General features: G+C 28.3%; 1 protein-coding gene across 1 annotated transcript in view; it reads right to left on the reverse strand.

The window, feature by feature from the left end:
- LOC114119029 (nephrin-like) overlaps positions 1-24,872 on the reverse strand; it is a 395,167-nt gene that overhangs the window by 115,686 nt on the left and 254,609 nt on the right. The window contains exons 3-4 of the mRNA XM_027980484.2: positions 21,409-21,674; positions 4,409-4,522 (exon numbers count right to left, since the gene is read on the reverse strand). Of these exons, the coding sequence (XP_027836285.2) occupies positions 4,409-4,522; positions 21,409-21,674 (380 nt within the window). The remainder of the gene's footprint in view (positions 1-4,408; positions 4,523-21,408; positions 21,675-24,872) is intronic.

Consider the following 24,872-nt stretch of genomic DNA (forward strand, 5'->3'; position numbering starts at 1 on the left):
ATCGTAGATTTAATATTATTAATATTTATTTATAGTTCACATGTTTGTTTTAATTTTGTTAGGCTAAGTCTAAAACGAATACAATCCATTGATAATTTATTTCATATTTTACGACTTGATTGACATTTTCGATATGAAAATTATAAGTGAAAAAAATCTAGTGTATTGTTATAAGTCAATATTTATTATTTGCATTCCTTGAATTTTATAATCTATTGTTCATATTATTTTCAACAAAATAATAATTATGTAAATCATCGGTGGTAATAAGTGACATTCAAATTGTATTTATACTATAATGTAAAATAAGTATATGAAAACAAATTAAACATCTAATATAGAAGTATAGAACATTTTCAAATTGTATTAATATATTAATCAAACATCGTTTTCATGATTAAAAAAAAAACACCCATCATGAAAATGTATGATAAGCCTTCGACTGATATTATAGCTAAATAAATTTGTTATCGAGATTACAGTTTTTTTTTTACTTTGTATAAACAATACTTATTTATTTCTTACAACTGACTGATTAATTTGATTCGATTATTTGGGTAATTTATTACACATAATTAATATTATATTTGAAAACATTTATTATTCATATTAATTATGATTGGGATATAAATTAGATAGATGACACGGCATTTTGAATAAGTTATTTCAGTACACGTTGTTAGAAAATTATCCTTTCACATCAGATATTATTTATTATTATTATTTTTATTTCAATAGTAAAATAATTATTACACAACGTGTTTTAGAATCTACAATGAAAATACACAACTTGAGTAGGTAGTAGGTACATAACTATTTTAGATCCTTTCCTAGTAATTAACGTATAAGTACAGCTTAATACATCAAAGTACTATAATAATGTAAATGAATAAAACGTATACATACGCTAGAATTTGCATGTCCATAACGACTCAATGCAACTTCAGGGGCTGCAGCGAATGATATATTTATCCTTATTTTACATACGCATAATATTTATTGGTCATTTTGGTAGTAAAATTTCCTTATTACTTTAATATTTATAATTTATTATTTTTTGACAATAAATAGTGACTGATAATGATGCAGTAGATCTATTCAAAAATTGATTTTTGTTATTCTCCATATTTATTATTATTTAAATTTTTTAAAAGAATATTTTTTCCTTTCACACACATTTGTCCACACTTGTTTTGGAGGAATACCTTTATACTTTTTTAATACCCGAAATTTTCAAAAAAATTAATGTTTTTTGTTAAAAATAGTCTTTGGATTAATATTAAAATTAGAAATAGACTTGTAATCTATATGAGGTTTGATGAATTGTTGCAAAGAAAATAAATCTACACACAACACGAATTATTTGACCTTAAAAAGTCATTGCAAATATTTTAAAAACTAATCACCATACGATATTTATCTCGTTGCTACAGATTATAATTTTAAATGGTTATAAACTTTATGTTTGTAAAACCAAAATGCATGAGTCAATAATAGAGCTAATAGCAATAGTATTGTCAATAGATTCCGTAGTATTCCAAGAACTATAAGAGTCAAGAGTGGTTGACAATTATTCTTGTGGTGGTAGGGAGTTCACGTAGTTCAAACATTTTGCAACTGATTGAGACTTTAATTTAACTTTGTCTAACTTTATCAAGTTCTAATTATGCTAAAAGCAGTGGATAATCTGAAAAGACCATTTGAACTTTGAAAATCAATGATTGAGAAGGCTAGATATGAAAAAAAAAAAATAAACGAATATTTACGATTACATTTTGTTGCCTAACTATGAAAACAGCTAGAAAGTTCAATAACTGGTCATAACTTCGATAACCATCGGTTATTTCGGAAAATAGTTCTATAATATTAATAATAATGATAATAATAGTGGAATCAAAAATATAATAGTACTTGGTGAATATTAGTAGTGTTGGTCTTATAGATTTAAAACTTCAAAAACTTAGGATTAATGAATGCATTAATAATATTATCATCGCGATGAGATGGGCTTACGAAAAAGTTGTCAAAAGTAGTACATTAAGAAATATACAGACAGAATCATATTTAGGAATAAATGACAAACAACACGATAAAAAAAAGCTAAATAAATCGATTACTTTTCAAAACAAGTGTGTTTATTTTTATATTTGTGAGAATAGTAGTAAAATAAAAAAAAAAAGTGAATTAGAAAAGTTAGAAAATTAATGAATCATGACTTCATATCACGGTCTAACAAGAGTAGTATTGCATTTTAAATAAAATTATTTATGTATAAAATACAATTTTTATATCTAACAGGATTTGAACGAATTAGGAAACATTTGAATTCATCGCGTTTTACAATATAAGAATATAAAGTTAAAATTGAATAACTCAAATCTCAATAGGAATAAAAATAAATTAAACTTAACAATGTTTCGAGTTAAGTTATTATATTAAATACAACTTATAAACACTTCAAGGGGCAAAAAAAAAAATTGAATACTTTTTCATCGCAACTTGAATTTATGATTATATATATTTAACTATTAAATATGTATATATATATACATATATACAATATATATATATATAAGCCGTTAATAGTAAAACATAATATAATAATGGTGTACAAAATATTTTTAAATTTCAATAACCAGAGGTCTATTTCAGCACCGTATGTTACTAAAAATATGGTTCTGTGGACGTTCCTGACGTTATTTTTATTTACATAATATGTATACTGTATATATATTTGTCGCTCTTCGGTCAGAAACAGTTAATAATAATTATTATTATAACACGTAATTATAAAAACGCGTTTCTCCTAATTATTTGGGACCTGGCGGTGCTGCGATGACGTCGACTTACGTGCACGGAATTTACGATTGAATTGTGTTACGCGTCCAATGTGTTCATCGGTGATATAAATATATATATATATATATACACGCTAATTTTAATTTATTTGATTAGTCTAATGAGATTGTCACCGTAATTTGCACAACTAGTGTGTACACTTTATAATATTCCGTCGTTGGGAACGTACCTACAAAAACCCTTTGTGACGGCTAGGCACGTACGAAAAAAATATATCAAATAAAATATTTTCCTCCAAAGAAGAAGGGGAATTTTTAATAAACAAGTCAATAAATACAATTTTAGAATTAAAGTTTGTTAAGTCGTACTAGCATTTTATATTATATTGTATGAAATTAAATGTTATTAAAGAAAAAAATCTAGAACGGTTTTAACCCTCCACGCCAAATCGTGTGAATACGCCTAGAATTTGTTTCACCTACACAATTAGGTACAGCATAAAGCTGGCATTTTTTTTATATATATAATATGTAAATTTGCTTGGCTTTGCTAAGAATTTTACTAAAGTAGACGAAAAAAAAAGTGATAAGGTCATAAGGATAACGCATTTGAAAAAGAAAAAATTTAATTAGTCGTCACCCCGATATTCAGGTTGGGAATATTCATATATCTTAAGACCATAAATACTATTCATTGACTACTAATCGACACTCAATAAATTAGAATAAAAACAATAATACCTTGTCAATTATAGACCTTTAACTAAAATAATTAATAAATAAATAACACTTAATCAGTGGATTTTATCATAGTGATAATAAAATTAACTAAAAACGAATAAAATGTATTAATGGAATGCAAATTGTTAAATTAAAAAATATAGAAAAAAATATTACAGTTCTATACATATTGCGATGATTATTTCGTTTATAAATGAAACGATTTGTAAGCTTCATGGAAAATGATTTTTACGTTGAATTAGATTCATAGCAATAATCGCGATTTCGGAGAAGTAAAATAACTATACTATTATTTTATTTCGAATAGTACTATGCGTTCCAATATACATATTAATCTATATAGATAAAACGATGTATTATTATTATTATCTCATGCACAATTGAAAAAGCACAAAAATCGTCATGAGGGGAAAGGTGTTCTCTAGGGATTCGGTTTTTTAATAATATATTTTTTTTGATATGTCTACGGTTTTTTTTTTTTTACGAGCAGAGTAGTGAGTCCTTGTATCCCCACGAGATATTGTGAATACAATAATTAATATTTTAAGCCTCCTCCCTCCTGACCATCAAAAACACAACCAAATAAGTAAACATAGACTACGGCATATTTTATCGTCCGTTGTTGTCATACAACCTTCACCGAAATCGAGCACAGTTTTGACACAATATTCGTATATTTTTTTTTTATTATAATTATTGAATACAAACTCAACCGTTTACGGGAGAATTGTTTTTTTTTTTTTTTAGCAAGATCGTGTATCAGTCTATCAGTAGTGTTGGACGAATATAAGCAACTCATCTGGTATGCTACAATATTACATACAACACCTACCACGTATGCATATCGATTCAAAATTATAATTAATTACCTCCGCTGGCGATGCAAGTGATATCGACCGTCACACCTTCTTTGTACGGCCCGAGTATGTAATGCGGTATGTGATCGCCTTTTTCGTTCAGCACGCTCAGCCGGTCCGGGGGCACTGTAAACACAAATTTGCGACACGAAAACCGTTAATAACATCATAATTAATTAGTATATTATGTGCCTTGTAAAATAAACCCAAGCCCAGTGTCAATAAGTACTTATCAAATGTCTGTCGATCAAAATAAAAATACGTTTGTAAATAATATAATAATAATAATACGTATGATAATACGCGATGTATTTATTTAAATATAACATATAAAATATGTATTATATTCTTAAAAATAAAACGTAAGTATCCATTCACAATTTATTGTATTGTAATATTCGTATATATTATACCAGTCTACGATTCGATAACATTTGGCAACTCGGAATCCACGATTCAATCCGATTGTGAAGTTCAATGTTTGGTAAGAGGCAACTTTCTGAACCATTTGTTCTTTTGAAATCAAAGTTGATTGAGTGAAATAAAAACTTTTTTTAATACTCGGTGTTATCCTATGCAAATCACAAACTCATTTTTATCATGATCGTAAAATGTTACAGAAACAGTTGAAAGAATCATTTTGTTTTTATTTAAGAAATACCATACTATATTTCGTCCATAAAGTAAAATAATAATTAATTTCCTTTTCAATGAATTTAATTTTAAATGTTAAATTATTAATTTTGATAAAATTACACCGTTTGAATTTGATTATACGAATTTTTATCATATTATATTTATTATATAATTTTTATATTAATTATACTGTATAATATTAAATAATGTTTATAGTGTCTATATAGTATATATATTATATTTACATGTATGTATGCATGTCCCATGTGAATATTTGTTTTAAAATTATTGTTTATCTTATTATTATTATTTTTTTTTATTATTATTATTAGTTTAACGAAGTAGGCCCTTTTTTACCCAAGTATATAAAATAAATTGTAATTGATGACATTATCAATATTAAGTTTGACATTTTCGGTTAAATTAATATTAATAAACTTAACAGTTTTTGAATAAACTCGAATGTAAACAAAAATAAGTCTTCTCGGAGCAATACAACTCATTCACCAAATAATTAGTTAAACGCTTAGGCGTTTTAAAACAGCCCCGTTAAACAAGTTCAGAAGATTACGGGTGTAATACTATACAGCCTCCAGGGTATCTTATCGATGAAAATGGTTTGTTGGTAAAAATTTCGCAATCATACACAGACAAATGCAATTAATAAACGGTTACTCATATGACTACCATGTATACATTACATGTACATAATGCACGTAAGTGCGATTATAACATAATATATATTATGTCTTATCGTTGTCAACGACGACAATATACGATGCATACTTTATTACATATTATATCTAATTAGAATAGAGTACGGCGCCAACATCAAAACATACAATACATAATTATATATAGACCTAAATTATGCATAATGCGAATAATGCTTTATTTAGTATTTCGGGAGCGTATATGAGCAGACGAGCATGTTTCCGAGAAATCTCATAACGTCCGTGCTTAAACATTAATGACGATCTATACTAGATTTAAACGAACGGTGTATACGTGCATGACGTGATATAAATTTTCGTGTCGAATTCGATGGGAAATATATATTTTTTTTTTTTTAAAAGACGATTGTACGTGGTGGCATCTTGAGTGGGTAGGTGTGTGTGTGTGTGTGTGTGTGTTTGGTCAACGGTGATGTGTATATAATATATGACCAACCGATAACAGTAGTTTACAAAGTTACACTCGAGAATAAATCTAACGGAAAAAAAAACAACAAAAACACCACGTCACCCATAAATGTTTTATCGCCTAGCAGTTTTTCATATTCCGAAAGCGTTCGAGTGTACATGTATATAATGTGGTGTAGTGTACTGGTTTACAGCCGGAGATGCGTCGGGAAAATGTTCTTTTGATTCGACTTCCAAACAACCGACGTTATAAATATTGTTTATCCGAACGAGGTCGGCGGGTGCAGTGGCGAGCGCACATACCACCACGAGGATATTTCGGCTCGTTTTCGGGGCGCCACCGTTGTTTTTGTTGCTGTTTTTTTTTTTATTATTGTTTTGTATTTTTTTTTTTTTTTTTTTTTACGAGCGGTGTGGCGTTAGCGCGAGAAGAGGAAATCGAAAACGATCGACGCCACAGCTGCCCCCGATCGGCGGGTGTGCGGCGCGTGTGTGTAAAAGGGTAGGAATGAGCTACACACACACATATATATATATGGTTTCCAACGAGATGAATTACTCCGTTAAGCTTAAATTATGTATGTAATAATAATTAATATGTAGGTATCACTCTCTGAGCCATGTTATATTATCCTATCTTAAAATAATGATATATGTATATATATATATATATATATGTAATACCTAATACGTAGGTATATACAATCATAGAAATAATAAAGAAAAGAGATGGTCACTTTAGAATATTTGGACCGAATCAATTGTAAACATTATAAGCCATGTTACGTTTATTTCGTTAACAAAATTCTACAAAAACCGTAACGCTTTAGATTAAAATACAGTCAGTCAGTCGATCAAAAAGTAATCTAATGATTTTATATCGTCGATACGTATACAAACGGTGTATTAGAATCGACGTATCCCGAAATGCTTTTTTCTTTTGACTAACTCAAATTTGTTCAGTTTCGCCTAACTCTCTGTAAACTGCAGAGGGGGTGTATCACACGTTTTATAATCAGAGTTTGGAAAGACAAGCATCAAACTAATCACTGTTGTACGATTATGTCGATGTCTGATAGTTTCCAAAATTTCGAGAATAGAGAGCGGAAAAAAATGCCTATCTGAAACGAGCGAGAGTAAAGAAATACTGACTGCAAAAACACGAGTGATGTAAACACAGTGGAGATGAAATAAAAACACGCACCTTTTAAACCTATACAGACGCAAACATACACGCACACACTGCCCGGCCGATGATAAATACGAATCTTGTCGAAGCAACGATGCAGCACTGAGCACCTTAGAGCTCGCGCGCTATCACACCACCTGTTCAGCCAAAATTTGGTATAGCCGAGCTTATAGATATATACATAATAATATATTTCTTCTACTTTTGTTGGGTTTTTGTTGCCGCACTTTTCGAGTCCATAAATTTCAGAACCGGGCGCGCAAACGATCGGGCAGGGGAAAAACAATTATCTCCACCGATAGAGGTAAATGGAAAATCTACGGCTTAGCCCGAAACGAGTTTTCACTCGGTAACGGTATTTTATTTTAAACCTTTTTCACCGGGTCGTAAAATACCGATGAGGTTTCACACACGGCTTCGAAAGGTGAGTAAGAGAGAGACAGGGCGAAAGAAAAAAACAATGTGTACGCTACATGGGAGGTGAAAAGTACGTTGACCGGATATGTGGCTTACCTGGCCATAAGGTCAAATGCATCGAAAATGGCTCCAGCCGAAAACTCAATTTGAAACTCTTGGTAAAAAAAAAAAAAAACAAGGAATCAGCTTTGTTGTATAATAGGTTTAAAAATATCTTATCATTGATAAGTCGATTAGTTTACTGAAAATTATATGATAAATCACATGCCATAACCTAACCAAATGCTAAAACGATTTTAAGCGAAGGAGACCAGTGAAAATTTCTAAGGTTATTAATGTGTCATTATATTTAATACATTAGTTTTAGTATTTTCTTAATTTGGTAGTTTGAACTAAGTGTTTTCTGAAATATCATGGATAACTTATAACAATAAGATACCGTTAAAATAATGTGAATATGTCCGGGTTATTGATAGTTTAACATTAGTCAAACTCTTTTGAAAATTTCATTGTGAAAATTATGATATTGGTACCTTCTCGAAGGAATGATTTATGATTTTACAATCATACGAAAAAATAAAATTAGATGCCTTATATATCTAAAAGAGTATAAAGATTCAAGAAAATTGTCTCGTAAAAAAATTTGACTTCTACTTCTAAATTTTCCTTATTCAAGATTTAACGGATGCATTTAACTTTTAGGTACGTGACCAATACAATCCACCATGGTTCTTAATTAACCGATACAATTGTATGGCAAAATGGATTATTATTATTATTATCATTATTTTAGCATCATTTAGAAAATTACTTTTTTGTTCTATCATTATTACCTACCGTTCTTATTTATAATTGTATTATTTAGTGAATTATAGTGAATTATACATTTATCACAAACAGATAAATTAAAGTAAATTTTGTCTTCAAACATTACTAACGATATATCAATATTTGACTGTGATAAAATATAAAATGTAAGAATATATAATATGTATCATAAAGTATTTAACGTTCTATTAAAAAAAATGTATTTAATATAATGTTAAACGGAAAATGTATGTAACATATTTTATCTTATATTATATAATGAGTCAAAGTTATTGTTATGTAAATTTCAATACTGTATTGGCAATTTATATTTATTAATCACTATGTTAGTTCAATTTAATATAATATATTGTTTTTTATTATTATAAAATAAAATGAAATACACAGTTAAAAACATAATTTTTAAAAAATGAATAATAATAATAATAATAAAAAAATTACATTTAATAAAAATTAATTACGCATTTTGGTAAATGTGAACATTTTTATTGGACTTGTAGGTACTCGAATAATGTACCTATACAATTCTTTATGATAAAAAAAAATAAGTTATTAATTAAATTTGAATAATGTTTAATCAACTATAGTATAATTATATGCTAGATGTGAAAATATAGTGATATATGTACAGTGTACACAATACACATAATATGGGTATGTATTCAATTATTTATAAAATATATTTTTTATTTATCAAGAAGGTAAAATGCAAAAGGTAACAATAGTGTTATGTTGAACTTTTGAAGTTATTTATTTTTTGTGAGGGTATTTTCCAAAAACATTATGAGTTATACCAATTATTAATAAGTTCAAACTTGAGAACATTATGATAAAAATCGATAAATGAATATATATATCCATGTACCATACTTATAATATTCCTTCCTATAATATTATTGTATTATAACGATTAATACGATTAATGTATTGACTAATATTTTTTTGGGTACATATAAAGCCAAATCATTTTTTTCTTATTTAAATTCTAACTTAAAATTAAAACATTAGAAATACGATTAAACTAACAATGTAAAGTTCGGGTATTGTATATGGTCTTTCTATGAGTTTTCTAGAGTACTAACCCTACTCAAAGTAATCAATTTCCACGTAACATCCGTTACTTTACAATCAACTTAATATAATATCATAAATGTTATATTAATGCATAAGATCGTATGAGTTGAAAATGATTGTGCTTAACTATAACTGACCTAATCTGATAGGATTTTTGGGCGAGTTTATTCGAAACGGCTTTTATTGATAAAACTACAACTGTTATGTTGATAAAAAAAACACAGACAGGGAACTTGTCAATCAATTATCATAAAAAAAAAAACGGGAATTGAAACGGAGACAATACCTATTGTAGTAAAAAGTTGATTTACCACGCCTTAACTCAAAATGTAATAGACATGGGCGTGTGTCGGATAACTACACTTACAACGCGTTTAACTAACAAATAATTTTTATTTTTACTAGAGATACATGCTTTGTAAAGAAATATCAAGTTCTACACAACAATATTTTGGTCTGTATTCGTTTTAAATGTTTAGTAATAAAATTTAAATAGTAACTTGTTTTGTTTTTTTTAAATAATATTTTTGTCGTTAGTTACTAAACTACTACACAATAGTATAATTATTTGTAAACATAATACTAATTATTGTGAACTGATAGGCAGTAATACATTTTAACATAAAATAACACTAAGATATTCTCAATTTGTATACAAGTGAAATAACTTACATCGATATTATGCCAGAATCACTACTATTATTAAAAAATTAGCAAATTATTTTGTAATAAGCTCAAAAATTATGTGCAAGGGGACTTGAAACATTTATTTATTATATATTTATACAGTTATGTCTTATCTACACAGTGAAATTATTAAAACATTAAAATTAATTGAATGGTATTGCATAATATTTACGTAAACATGAACTCATATTCACTTAATTCTTTGGAATGATAAAATTGAATTAAAAGAATGTATATAATTTATTAGGTTATAATTAATAAATATATATGTATTTTGTATATATATTATATACTCTTGTACATGCATAATATTATATAATAGCGAATATTTTCAAGTCCCTAAGATTATTATTTTATTTTAATACAGCAAAATAACTACTAGGGTCGTTGGACAAAAAAATTGTTATTTTTCGTTTAAATATCCAATTTCGTCAAAATATAAACTTCAAACGTTTTTAAAGTAAAAATTATGCCTAAGTATTTTTTATATTTATAAATTACTATCAAAATGTATGAGGAAGTTTGTATAATATTTTCAAGAATTTTAAGCGAGAAAAAAAAATGTTATTTAGATAAAATAGAATAATAATATACAATTTAAAAGGGAAATATACTTTAAAAAGCTAAAACATTTTGAAAATTATATCGTGTCGATAAAACGCAAATATTTGGTGAATATTTCAAGTAGATCGGTTATTTACTTTTGAATCACAACAAAATAACAAAATTTATTTACTCAATATTTAATGGTATTGTGTAAATAATAAATATTCATAAATTGTTTACTTGACTTCCCAAAGCTCTAACTATTTCAATTAATTTTCTACCAGAAACCAAGCTCACAGTCATAGTTGAAGACTGAAGTATTTTTGCTAAACTTAATCGTGACACGAGACAAAAAACGAATAAAAAGCACTCGTCATCAGTGTAAAACGAATGTGTTCATCGCATCTCCATGCAGAACCTAAAATATTCTGTGCTTTGATCATAAGTTGAGAAAAACTCACATCACTTTGTTTCACTACAGCAGATAATAATGGTGTTTGTAATATTATTATTTACATACGTATAATAATCATATAGAACGTGAATAATAATTATAAGTACTGAGTTTTATTCATATGATTATGTATATTATTATTAACACATTATTACTGTTATGCGGCACACAGTATATTATTTACGGTATCTTTAGATACAAATTTTATGTATTTTATGAATTGTGTGGGTACAATTACTACAATTATTATTGTATGGGATACATTTAGTTCAGAATGTCAAGCGATGCATTTATTTTTCATATACTTACTTTATAACATTTCGAACAGTTGAATTTTATTTAAATATATACTAAAAACCAAATAAACTTATATCTGAAATTGTTATCAAAGTAAATAACATTATAATTTTGCATGTATACTACAAATATTTGCATAAGAGCAGATAAAGATCTAAGTTATACGAAAACTTTTATTTCTATTTTCTGAAATATGATAAAATGTACTCATAAAATATAGTAAATACATATAAGAACGAAACAGATACCAAACCATTACATATCGTGTACATTTTATGTCTTTAGATTTATCGTTAATTTTTCAAAATTTATTATTTTCACGAACTTTAAATTAGAATACGTGCAATATAAATACACCGCTGATGTTTATGTATGTCTCGAATACGACAAAAAAAAAGACATCTTACATTATTAAACATATTTGAAACTGCTCAAACACGACACAATCATAGTATTATAACAGTTTTTAATAATTTAAAAGTTATCGTGCGATTTTTACACTACAAATTTGATGATGGTAAAATATTATAATTTGATCGAAACAATATACAAATATTTCTTAAGTAAATGCAATAATGATAATAATGTTTATGGTTATAATGATATGCCGAGGTTATGTCGTAAATACGAATCCACCTAGGATCGGTTTCATAACGTTTAATCAGAATGTTAAAATTTCTGCAAAACCGTGGGTCTGACGTAAATCGCTTTATAACGTTAACGGGGTTTTAGCGAAATGTTCGGTTGAAATATTTTAACTCGTCCTCGGCTCTCGGTGAATTACAATAATTGTTATTTGGGCGTAGCGTCGAGTGTCTGCGCCAATATCGGAAATTACGTTCGCAACAGACATTGGAAATGATATTATTGGTATGTATAGTAACGTCGAGTTTTTATTATTTTTACATTTTATCCTCCAAGAAACGGGCCGCCGCCAACACGTATTTATTGGATTTAATGTATGCGCATATAAACGCTAAAGCATGTATGTTATATTATTATAATAGTATTATCATATCTAATGCTTTTATAGAGTGGCTATAATACTGATGACAGTAGTATAATATCATTGCAGCAGTATAGGATCGACTGTAATGTTTGCGGTGACTTAACGATGTGCTTTGGACCCCGCTAATGGTCAATTAAAATTTATATTTAAGAGAGAAATAATCGTATGCGCCAAAATTGGTGCGTTATCGTTTTTTACTTAACTCTGCGAGGAATATATTATTATTGCCCAAATAGTATTGCAGACAATTATTATAGCTGTATAAACAAATAATATAATATTATTATTATTATTATTATTCGACTTCAACATGGTAGGATGAGACAGCGCAATGTGTAAGCGATTTAGCTACGCAATTACTGGGATGGGCGTTGATCGAGTTCACGAATCACAAATTTATTAAGAACATATTTTTTTTTTTTTATGTTTTTATATTAGAAATTATAACTGACTAAGTTAACACAACAAAGCAAATAATAAATAAATTAAGAAGTATAAGTCAAAACAGCAAAAATTAAATAAACAGTTAAATAAGAAAGGTAATTTACAATGTAGTTATTTAAGCATGATCTGTATATATACATGTTTCGTTGCATCATAATATTTATGAAGAAGTCACTGTGCAATTTATTTTTTGCTTATAGTTAGGGACATCTTGTGCACATTATAGATGTTTTGTAGGGGATAAAATATTATGTTTTTAAGGTACATATAGTATAGATTTTTAAATATTATTTATGTTGAAAACATTCAACTTTTTAAATAATTTATTTGTTGGATGTCTCCAATCTTCGTCATATGCAACTCATAATGTTATTATCTAATATCTATTGCATTATTTTAATATACGAAATCAAATACGTATAATAATATTAAAAATACCTTAATTATTGATACTCAAACATGTATATATTATAAATTATAATCGACTATTAAATAATATGTAAATTATGAATATGAATATATTTTTAAGATCATAAGATACATGACAAAAATTGTAATTATTACTTCATTATCATAATATTACAGAATAAATTAAAAACTTGAATTAATTATACTTTTAATGAAATCGGTACCTAAGTAGATTTTTATAAACTTTAAAAAAAATATTAACCATTGTTAATAAATATGTAGTGTAAAAAAACTAATTTAAAATTACAATTTTGCTGAAGAGTATTTCTTATTTGATGAAAATATGAAAAGTTGATTATTATTTTTTAATACCTAATAATAATAAATCCATTGCATTTAAATTAAAATGTAAATTTAGAACTGTTAAACACTATAGAATTGATTATTTTGAATAGATCTGATACAATTGTTTATGATAAACCGGAATAAATATGATATAACATACTCGTGTTTTTGAAAGTATATATTTTTTTTTCAAACTAAATTTCAAATAACTATAGAATAATATCACAAACCAAAGTGCAATCATAATTATCATTAATATTTACTACCTACTTAAGAATTTATGATAATGCAAACATTTTAGAGTAAATATTTAATCGATTATATTTCGATTGACTCGACCACTAAACATATTATAATATTATCTATATTATACGTGATGTTATTTGATAATTTTGCTACTTTATGATTTCAGGGACATACCCCTTGGCCTTTTTCTTCCCGCAATGAGTCCGAACAAATTATATGTAAGTTCACGTCTATCAACCAACTACTATGATCTGTTTAACGGTAGGAATTTAAGGATATTTCATACAGCGATGGTCAAATGTTGAACACAACGTCATTTTCATAGAAGTACGGAGAATAAGAGCCTCACGGGTGCATTTCCGGTCATGTCACATCACGGTATTTGGTTATAAGACTTGGCACTAGATACTTCCGGATGGAAAAACGATGGGGCAATATCGCGCGCGCGTTCTACTCCAATTTCATTATCGCGTGTAATATAATAATAAATTTGGGCAGAAAATACGACCAGCCTGCAGTTGCTCAGACTACTCTCGCCCGCGAAATCTTCAATAATTTGCCTAGTCAAGAAAAATGAACAACGCACATATTAACGTCCTTTCTTTAAGTCCATCCAATTTGCACTCCTGTTATCTACAACTCCAGGTGTGTCGTACAGCACCGATTTCACCATAATGATAAGCGATTCGTGACGCGTCGTAGCTTCAGTTATTATTACTTCCGAAAAAATATTAAAGTCTATAAACTTTTTTTTAGGTAATTTCGGCTTAAAAAATAAAACAAAAACTAAATTAAATTAAATAAGCCACTATTTTATGTAAGAACTCGACTATTTTTGGAATGACATTTTTATTTTCATATTCCAAAGCAGTATATTTTCCTAAGTATGTTGATTCATACAAATCTAATTTTAAACCAATAATTAATTAGTTATAAGTGTTTAAGGTTTATTTAAATGGAGTAGTGGAAAAACATTTTGCAATTCCGCTTCACCAATCAAAACTTTAAAACAATTATAATTATTTTTAATTTATTGAACACTCGTTTGAAATTCGATTATTATATCTTGGGATTCTCAGAAAAAAAATTAACTTTTCAAGTACCTAGTTCAGCCATACTGAAAAAATAACTCATTTAGTCTATATAAATCTGTAGTCTGCATATTTTTAAAGCATGAAACTTATATATATATATATATGTGTAAATAAAAGTTATATATATATTTATCAACAATATATGAAAATAAAATAACTTTTAAACTCGTCAATGGTTGGAATTTTATACGGATTACTGGATAAGATACTATATACGCGTTATTTTACCCGATTATACGAAGCAAATAAGGCGGCAGAAAAATAAGAAAAATAATAATATCTTCTATTATTCGTTTACTTTTGTTGTCTTTTCTATATTGTTTTGTGTGTGTTAATGATGTGCGGCACACAGTGGGCGCCAACGTGAAAGACAATGATACCACCGCTGGCTTTATACTTGGAAAATATTTTACTATAAAACGTGTTTCTTTGAACCAACAGTAGCTTTGCAATTTTAAAAATCTGAGCAAAATGTTTTTACAATGTAGCATTTTATTGTTGATTACATTCAAACAACAATGTTATAACTCAATCAATTTCTAATTTATTCAAACCTACATGATAGAAATTATAGGGAAAGAATTTAATCTGTAATTGTTGAAGTTTAACTTCAAAATGATACTTAACTACTTACCTTCATATTATAAATATATTACACAATATGGAATATAGGTTCTCAATGATCACTCTCTAAGTTTTAAAAAATTATTTACACGGTTATAATAATACAAAAACTTAAAAATATTTTCATGTATTACGTATTATATTAATACTGTCTATCGAAATTCATAATCATTGATAAATGCAAATGGTGGTTTGTTAGTATTTCAAAAATGTTTATTTTAAATAGAAATTAATTGTACTAAAAATATTTTAATAAATAAACCGAAATAATTGAATTCTGAAACCAAAACAATGGAGAGGTGTGAGGTGCCAAAACCAATTTATTTTCCGCACAAATACATCTAATATAAACAATTGATTTTCCTAAAAATAGTTTATAATTTGCCAAAAGAAAACGTAGTATGGTAATTTCGTTATTATTATTATTATTCAGAATTGTCCACTGTATATATTTATTTTAAATACAATTTTATTTTATTGAATCATAGCGTGCCGCGATAATGCGTCGTAAATATTTCAAACCCAAAAAAATACTCTTTAATAATATAGGAAAATTATTGAAATCAAAATTTAATGGGACTCGTTTTTATTCGAAAACAAAAACAAAGTTCCTGTCCGCAGGTGCTAGTTCACAATAACAATGCAATATCGTGTACACGGTCTTAAGTTTTCGGAACCGACGTGTGTTTGGGTACGCGTTCAAATGAAAATTTTAGTGTCAGACGGCGAGTAACCTTACGATCCCCTCCCACTATTTCACCCGTCACCGGACAATCAGATTCGGGATCGCGACAAAAGTCATATAATGTCGCGTAATAATAATGTACATAATATAATATATAATAACAATAATAATACATAGTAGTTTATATACCCATAGGATTATGTTAGCCGGAATTATGTACGGACAATATGATTATTATACGCAGCAATAACACGTAGTCGTATCGAAAACGACGGCCGGCTGTATAAAATATTATTATCAGCCGACTACAATAATAATTTATAATATTATACACCAACAGACACGCCGCACTCGTGACGCATGCCGGAGCGTCGCTGACTGCGCGGGTCTCCGTGTTCGGATTGTTTGCGGACGTTTGCGTTTCCGTCGTCTTCCGTACGCCCCCCCCCCCCCCCCGCGAATCACAACCCCGAGTATCTTTGCATATTTTAGACGCGTATCGTTCCCCGACCCGCCAGTCGTCCTCCGTCCACATATCGCACACGACGGCGGAACTCGTGCGACCAATATTTACTCGTAGACGCGCTGCATAATCGCGCGATCCCGGCAATGTAATCGCATTTCGCTCGAGCATTAAATAGTATGTACTCGTGTATATATATGTGTTTGTGTGTGTGTATGTTATAGTTCCGGTGGAAATTTGCATTAAATAACGTTGCAGCGACCCGCCGCCGCCAACGTCAGCGTCTCGAAACATATTGTTATTATATGCGGATACCTATATATACCAATATTATTGTACTCCAATAATGAGTAGATACATTAAATATATTATATTCGTTTGACGATTCGACAGTAGCGTAGTATAAACACTTCTTCATTTTATCGTTTAAATTTTTCACAAACCGAATTTTGAATGAGTAGCTAATTAAATAGTTACATTCGCTTTTGTTTGATTCGTAATATAGAATTAAAAAGTATATGCTGTCATTAAAACAGTAAAAAGCTTAGAACATAATATAAAATAATGTATTTATCTTTAAAACGTTCTATTATGACTAACAGGATAATGTTCTTTTTATATAATATAACTAGGGATTTTTGTAAACACCTAAATTCTCGTCTTTCGCAGAATTCTGGTTCTAAATTAATGAAAATCGTTTTACATTTTCATATCTTGCCTTTTCAATTACAATAAAAAAATAATTGTACGACATGGAATAATGGTTGGTTTGTATTTTGTATAAATTTATAATTTGTCTAGCATTAGTGCATTACAGAATATATTTTTTCTGTGAATTTTTAAAATAATAAAACGCATACCAAATATACATGCTTTGTATTTTATAACAATTTTAATTTTTAATATTTTCTTTTCGATTATTTCTCTTCTACTACAAACTACAATTCTAAGAATAATAATACCGTTCTGATAAACGTTTTATAAATTTTTATTTATTTTTACTATTTTCATTCTTTGCCATATTATTGAAATTATGTGCTTATTGTTATTTATAATTAAATTTTTTTTTTTTTTTTAGTAAACAATATAATACGAATAGCGTTATAATGGTTATTGTTATTATTTTCTAGTTGCAATTATAAATTGTATTAAAATACATTATATATATATGTTTTGAAGTAAAATGCAATTCAACATTTCAAATTTTAAAATTCTGATTTCAAATATAACACGTAGTACAATAAAATATAAACTATAGAAATCTCTATTTAACGTGTAGCTATAAATTCACAGGTATACGTGAAATTAAAATTCATAAGAGCCTATACGCACTTATTTCACTTGAATCCGTGAATTTATTCCACATGCATTTTTTTATAAATACACGCATTTATTATGACATCAGAATTTTGATTTTCAATGCATTTAGTATATTCAGTTTGTAGTTTCTACACTGCAGTGATATAATCAGTTATTTATTTCGTATCCGGAGCTTTTGCTTTACCAGTTTTGTTTTTTTACGATAAAACTGCTCATGAAAAATTTATTTTTAGAATAGTAAGTACATAACATATCTTTGGTTTTATTGTTAAAATGTATCATACTTATAAGGTCGGATTTCAGTTTGAAAGATGTTTTTAACGAAGCAATAGTTCGATAGGTAATTTATTATGATTGTTATTACCTATCGTATTATTATTCAAAAAAAATTCAATGATGAGATCTTAAAACATTAAATCGTTGTAAAGCGAGCAAACGTTTATAATGGGAGAAATGATATACATTTTTGTACAAAAGTTTGAATGACACTAATTATTCGACATAAAATATTTATCCTGCACCTATCACTTAGATTTCAAATTCGTATTTTCGCTTTTCCGCATACAAATTAAACGCAAGACTGGAGATTAACACAATCATCGACGTCGTCTTAAATTGTTTCACTGTATACAGATCAACAGCAGGGTGATGCGTGACGCGCGGTCGTGAATTATTCCGAGAAAATATTTTGAAACAAAAACCCTCGTTTACATCAAAATGGCGTGGTAATGATATCGGGATAGGGTGAAAAAGTCAACATTGTTTGCGCAGATAAATACAGCCAAAAATGCAGGGCAAATGACCGTCAAGTCGAACTATACGAAAATCGACAAAGTTTAACTGCGTTGTACTTTAATTTTAGTCACAAAAAATGCGTGTATAATATAAGATTATACGTTTTATTATTGTATACTATACGTCAACTACGGTTGAGATCAACTCAAACCGAATAATACAAAACAAATATTTATTTATCAGCGGACATCTTAAATCGGACATTTCACGAACAGATTTAAGCATACACAATAGTTTTTAATACAAAATTGAAAATTTACCAAAAAAAAACATTTTTTTATTTTTTATATTATAGTTATATATATATATTATGTGTGTGTTTGTGTGTGTCTAAAGGTATGTTTTGAAACAATTATACTTTCTTCTTCATCGTAAGAGGTTTTAGGTAGCAAATTAGAAAAAGAAATGTCAAAGAACTTTTCAAAAATAATGGGAAAAAATAAAATATAAAAATACCGTGAATATTTACGGAAAACAAAATGCCTTTTACTAGGTATTCTAAATGATTGGAAAAAAGAAATAAAAAAATATTTAAAGAATTATGCAACACCGCATTTTATATTTTTGTAGTAGCTTAAAGACGAATAATCGGAGACTTGAAACTTTTAAAAAATATTTATAATAACATTTTATAAATTAGGTAATATTAAAAAAATATAATGGTATTTTTGATCTATTTATTCACATTTTTAGATATTTTCATTTTTAGATTTTGTATGATGCAGTTTTTGGTTGTGTATACAACAGCTTGCAAATTGAATTCAAGGTTTTTTATAAGTTTTCTTATATAAATTAGAAAATATTGAAAATAATGATAATATTTTTTATTTAGTTATGAGAAAAATTCAAAAATTTACTATTTATTTTGTACGCGTATATAGACCGTCTCCGAAAATAATAGTTCTGTACTTTATATATTTTACTATTTATCATTGAATTAAAATTCAATACAATATACATTACTGAGACAACTCAATAACGATGTTCACCCCGATAATCGACATCTATCCACTATATTGCAGGGTGACTTTAGGGATTTTTTTACTATTACTAAATTTAAAATTGTTAATACAATAATATATTTTACTGTTAAAATTATTACATGAGATAATGTAGTTTTTTCACAAGTTTATATGTCATAAATATTAATATGCTATACATATATTTATTTAATAAAATTAATTAGTAAATGTTTTTTATTATTTTTTAAGAGTCTCAATAGTCAGTTCATAAACAGAGCTTGAATAAACTTTTTGAATGGGCTAACCTTAGTTCTATTTTTTCATTAGATTTATAATTTACAAGAATAAAATGTACTTTCAGAACATTTAAATATATAGATATTAAACTGTTGAGAGGTGATTTATTATATATTTTAGAGGGCTTAGCCACTTCAAGCATTCTCCTTTAGCTAAACAAATTATCTCGTTTTTATTTCGAAAATTAATTAGAAATGTAAAAAAAAAACATAACTTAAAAATTATAATCGGTTAACCTTGTAATCTAATTTAATCCCAATAAATCAATAAGTCAACTGTAAAACAGGCAGTATAATTATTACTATCTATTTACTTTTGATTATCTCCTAAGTATTGGACAATTTTGATATAACTGTTATGACCTACTATCACGAACGTTTTTGATATGTATACAAACTGAAAAATCATCTGATTTAATAGATACCGAATATTATATTAGTATTTTTATTTTTATTAGGTACAATATAAACCATTATTATGGAAATCGGTAGCGTGGCTGAACAAGCTAGCATTCTACTCACCGGCTACACCGAATAAATGAATAAAGTTTTTTGTATGATTCTGTCGTCTTAGACGTCATGTATACTCGCTTTTTCTCTTTTTTTATAATAGAAAAAAAAAGTAAAAATAAAATATTCTACGAAAATTACCATTTAAAAATTGAAATGATAAATGATAACTATTTTCTTCTTACAAATGTAGAAATATTTTAATGTATTAAATTATATGTGAAATACACAATAGATAGTGTATTTGTCAACTGGCATTTTAGCACCTCACTTTCAAAATCATTATTGGAATAATTTTAATCAAGCATAATTTTAGCCTACTCTTCAATTTTTTTTCTGGTCCGTGTGAAACATAGACAATATTATGCATTCATTTAAAATCATTTTGTCACCCGTACAATTATTTTACTGCGTAAAATAAAAATCAATACTCAGCCAATCATTGCGATTTCCCAAAACTATTTATCAAAAGTATCTATCGGTAACTGTACATTAATACTACCTACTCTTATAATAATATAATTAAAATTACGTTACTTACGTATAACAGTCAAATTGACATTGGAATTTCGGGTGGGTGACTTTTTGAAATCGACCCGACATTTGTACACGGCTGCGTCCTTGTCACCTATGTCCTGCACGATGAGTGCGGCCGGTTGCGAGGTAACGCGAAAGTATGCCCGGCCGTCCAAAGTTTTGTCATCAGACCGGTGGGGGCCTATGGTAGTTACTGACTTTTGCTGTGGACCGTTCGACGTCTTGGGGTTGGGTGTCACTGTCTTTGCAGGGCTTGATCTCACGTCATAGCTGAAACACGGAAACATACGTAAATTTTGATGCATAGACTTTCTTTTAATGAACCAATAAGTAAACACAGTATTTAAGTACATTCTACACGCAAACTGTAAACTAATTCGATATTTAAGGCTATCGTTTGCCATTTTTTAAATAAATACTTCAGTCTATAAGTCGGATACATAAAAATTATATTGTGAAATCCTATCATCAATGTCCTTATATTATTGCTGTTTTCTATTATTTCTCAGAATTAATAAGTAGTACATTTTACGATCAAAGTCGTTTACTGTATATTACAGAATCACATCCCGTTTCATCGTTGTACTTGGGTTGCTATGTGATTACCAAATTGTACATAAAATATTAAAATGGATAAATAAACAAATTTAAAATGTAAAAAATGAATTACTTTTTGCGATGTGATGTGTAAGTAAAACACATTGTGCATTAACTATGAAATTGAAAGAAGATAGTATATTTTTGATAAAATAAAATATTTTTTTTCAGTATATTACTATTTATTTAATAATTAAAAAAAACAAACAAAATATATTTTTATTTTTACATCCATAGTTCAAAGAAAAAAGACAGTTATGCCATTATTTATTTATATTTTATTTTTATTTGATCTTGAAAAAGATAATGGATATTATAATGTGCAGAATATTATGTAACTTTTGAGTTGTTTAATCCTTGTTATCAATTTATTTTGTACTCCAAAGCGAAGAAATAACCTTCTTTCAACTACCCAACGATTATTAAACATTTTAAAATTTTAATTTAATAATTTAATGCTGATAGATGATTTTATTTTATTCGTAAGCTCATAAACTTTAAGTAGACAGAGACAACACCGAGTTTTATAGTCCTCTATAATCCACCATTAAATTTTCCCCAGATATACAAAGATTCATAGCAGAGGAATCAGTAGATACAGTTCCTTATATGTTATGCATGACAATTTAGTGCTTAAGAATTTAAATATATAAGGCGTTTTGTGGATTATTATTATTGTTCTTCAGTATAATAGGGCGTCTGGAAGTAAATCAGAGTATTCGTTTTAGTATTGCATTTTTGATAAGCAATAAACATAATATTATAATATGGGACGAGTGACGACAAGAGGGTTTTTACTGATTATTATAACCATACGATGTTTTATGATTTCGGACGTATAATATGGATAAAAAGATGGGGACGTGGACTTATGAAATAAGATTAAGCTTAAAATGATCGTCGAAGTTTAAAAATGTTTTGTTGATTTGTTTTTGTATAACACATCGAGTATGTGAAGCTAACCTATGTTGCTCATCTATAATATATGTCAAAGGATATATTTATTTTCCTCTACAGATAATTCTAAACTATCTATTTGATTTTTAAACCTTTTTTAAACCTAAAATCGGTCCGGAAAAGGTTTCAACAATGACTTTCATAATCTAACATTACATTTTTAATGGTTAAAATGTTAGATAAAAGATCATAGATTTTAGTTAACTTACATTATTTTTCGATCGATCTCGTAACAACTGTTGTGGAAGGTCAAAATACGGTTTATGATGTCATCAATATAATTAGATCTTGATTTCACTTAAATTTATTGGTGAGAGAAGTTTGAAATCAAATTCCACAAAGAACATAAATCGCATGTACAGCTTTATATTTATTTATTGTTAAGATTTTAGTAACGATATATGTATTTATTTGTATTTATTTATTCGACAGTAAATTATTTTTATTATAACACCGCAGCACGTAGTATTACCATCGGGCGTTCTATTGTTATCACGCAATAATCGGTTCGCTCGGAGAGTTGCATTCCGTCTGCACATTCGACGGCGCAACTGATTTCTACAATAAAACGATGACGATCTCTCACGAGCCAGTGCGTAGAAATATTTTATAGAGAAAAATAATGATAATGATGATGATGTTTTTAATACAGCATCACGAAAGGCTATGATGCGAATCGTATTATAGCAGGTATATTATATTAAACATATTTTAAAAACGTATATTATTTTATTTATATTTTTTAACTGCACGAATATAATATATTGTGCCGTGTATTTCACTCCTTTTGTGACGTGAATTTCATATCGCTACCCGTGGATAAATCCCGAGCACGGCCTTGCCTGGCGTTTAAATCCGACGGCTGCCGTTTACAGCTAAGTCGGGTTAGGCATATATACGTACAAATAAATCGGTTCGTTTGGTATACGTTCCATTCCTTAAATCTAATGTGCAAGAGTACGGTGTACCTACATACGCATATGCAGTGCGTATAATATATTATATAAATAAATAAATTTATTACGTAATATATTACTAAACTTTTTCTGGGGGGGGGGGGGGCATTTACTGTACAAATTATTATAACGCGTTTCGTATATTGTTCGGTTTCCGGTCCAAACAAGACGGGGACAAAGGGTTGCACTATTTTTATTATTGCTTCGTCCCCCCTCACAAATCCGATCTTAAGCCAGCACCGCACGCGCACGACCCTTGGCGGTAACCGACGATGCGTATACATTTCGTATATAACGCGCGCGGGATAATAATGCTGCAGTCGGTGAATCGTATTATTAGCACAACCACTATCGTTTGACGTACATAATATATACTTCCTACTGCTACGAGATGACATATACCATACCGTTACATACGGCATACACCGAGTGTCATTTATACGTTTACATTATAAATCGGCAACGGAGAGCGTTTATAGTGCACACATATAATAATAACAATTATCATTATTATAATCGTCTATACTCTATAATATACAACAATAATTCGGTTTCCGGTTTGCAAATTTCCGACAAATGCGGCGCCGTGACGTGGGGTTCCGGTCGGCAGGAACGACGTTTGTAATAATATTGTATCATATTATTATATACCGTCGTCGAATATATACGGACTCCCGCGCGTTAACCAAACGCCATTGCACATACGAGCCGTCTAAAAATACGAAGATCGTTCAATATAATGATATATTATTATCATTATTGTCTAGAAGTGATTCGGCAATTATAATTGTTGTGATCTACTTATGCAATGTCTTGTCGTAGTGCGGAATACATAGTATTCTTAAAGGTCTATGGTAGGATTACAATATTCAACTTATCACTTTAATAAGCAATAACATATTGAATACGTGATTTTAATTTCGAAATGCACAACGGTTTACTAGAGCTGCTCGTAATG

The sequence above is a fragment of the Aphis gossypii genome, chromosome X (genome assembly GCF_020184175.1).
Source record: "Aphis gossypii isolate Hap1 chromosome X, ASM2018417v2, whole genome shotgun sequence".
NCBI lineage: Eukaryota > Metazoa > Arthropoda > Insecta > Hemiptera > Aphididae > Aphis > Aphis gossypii.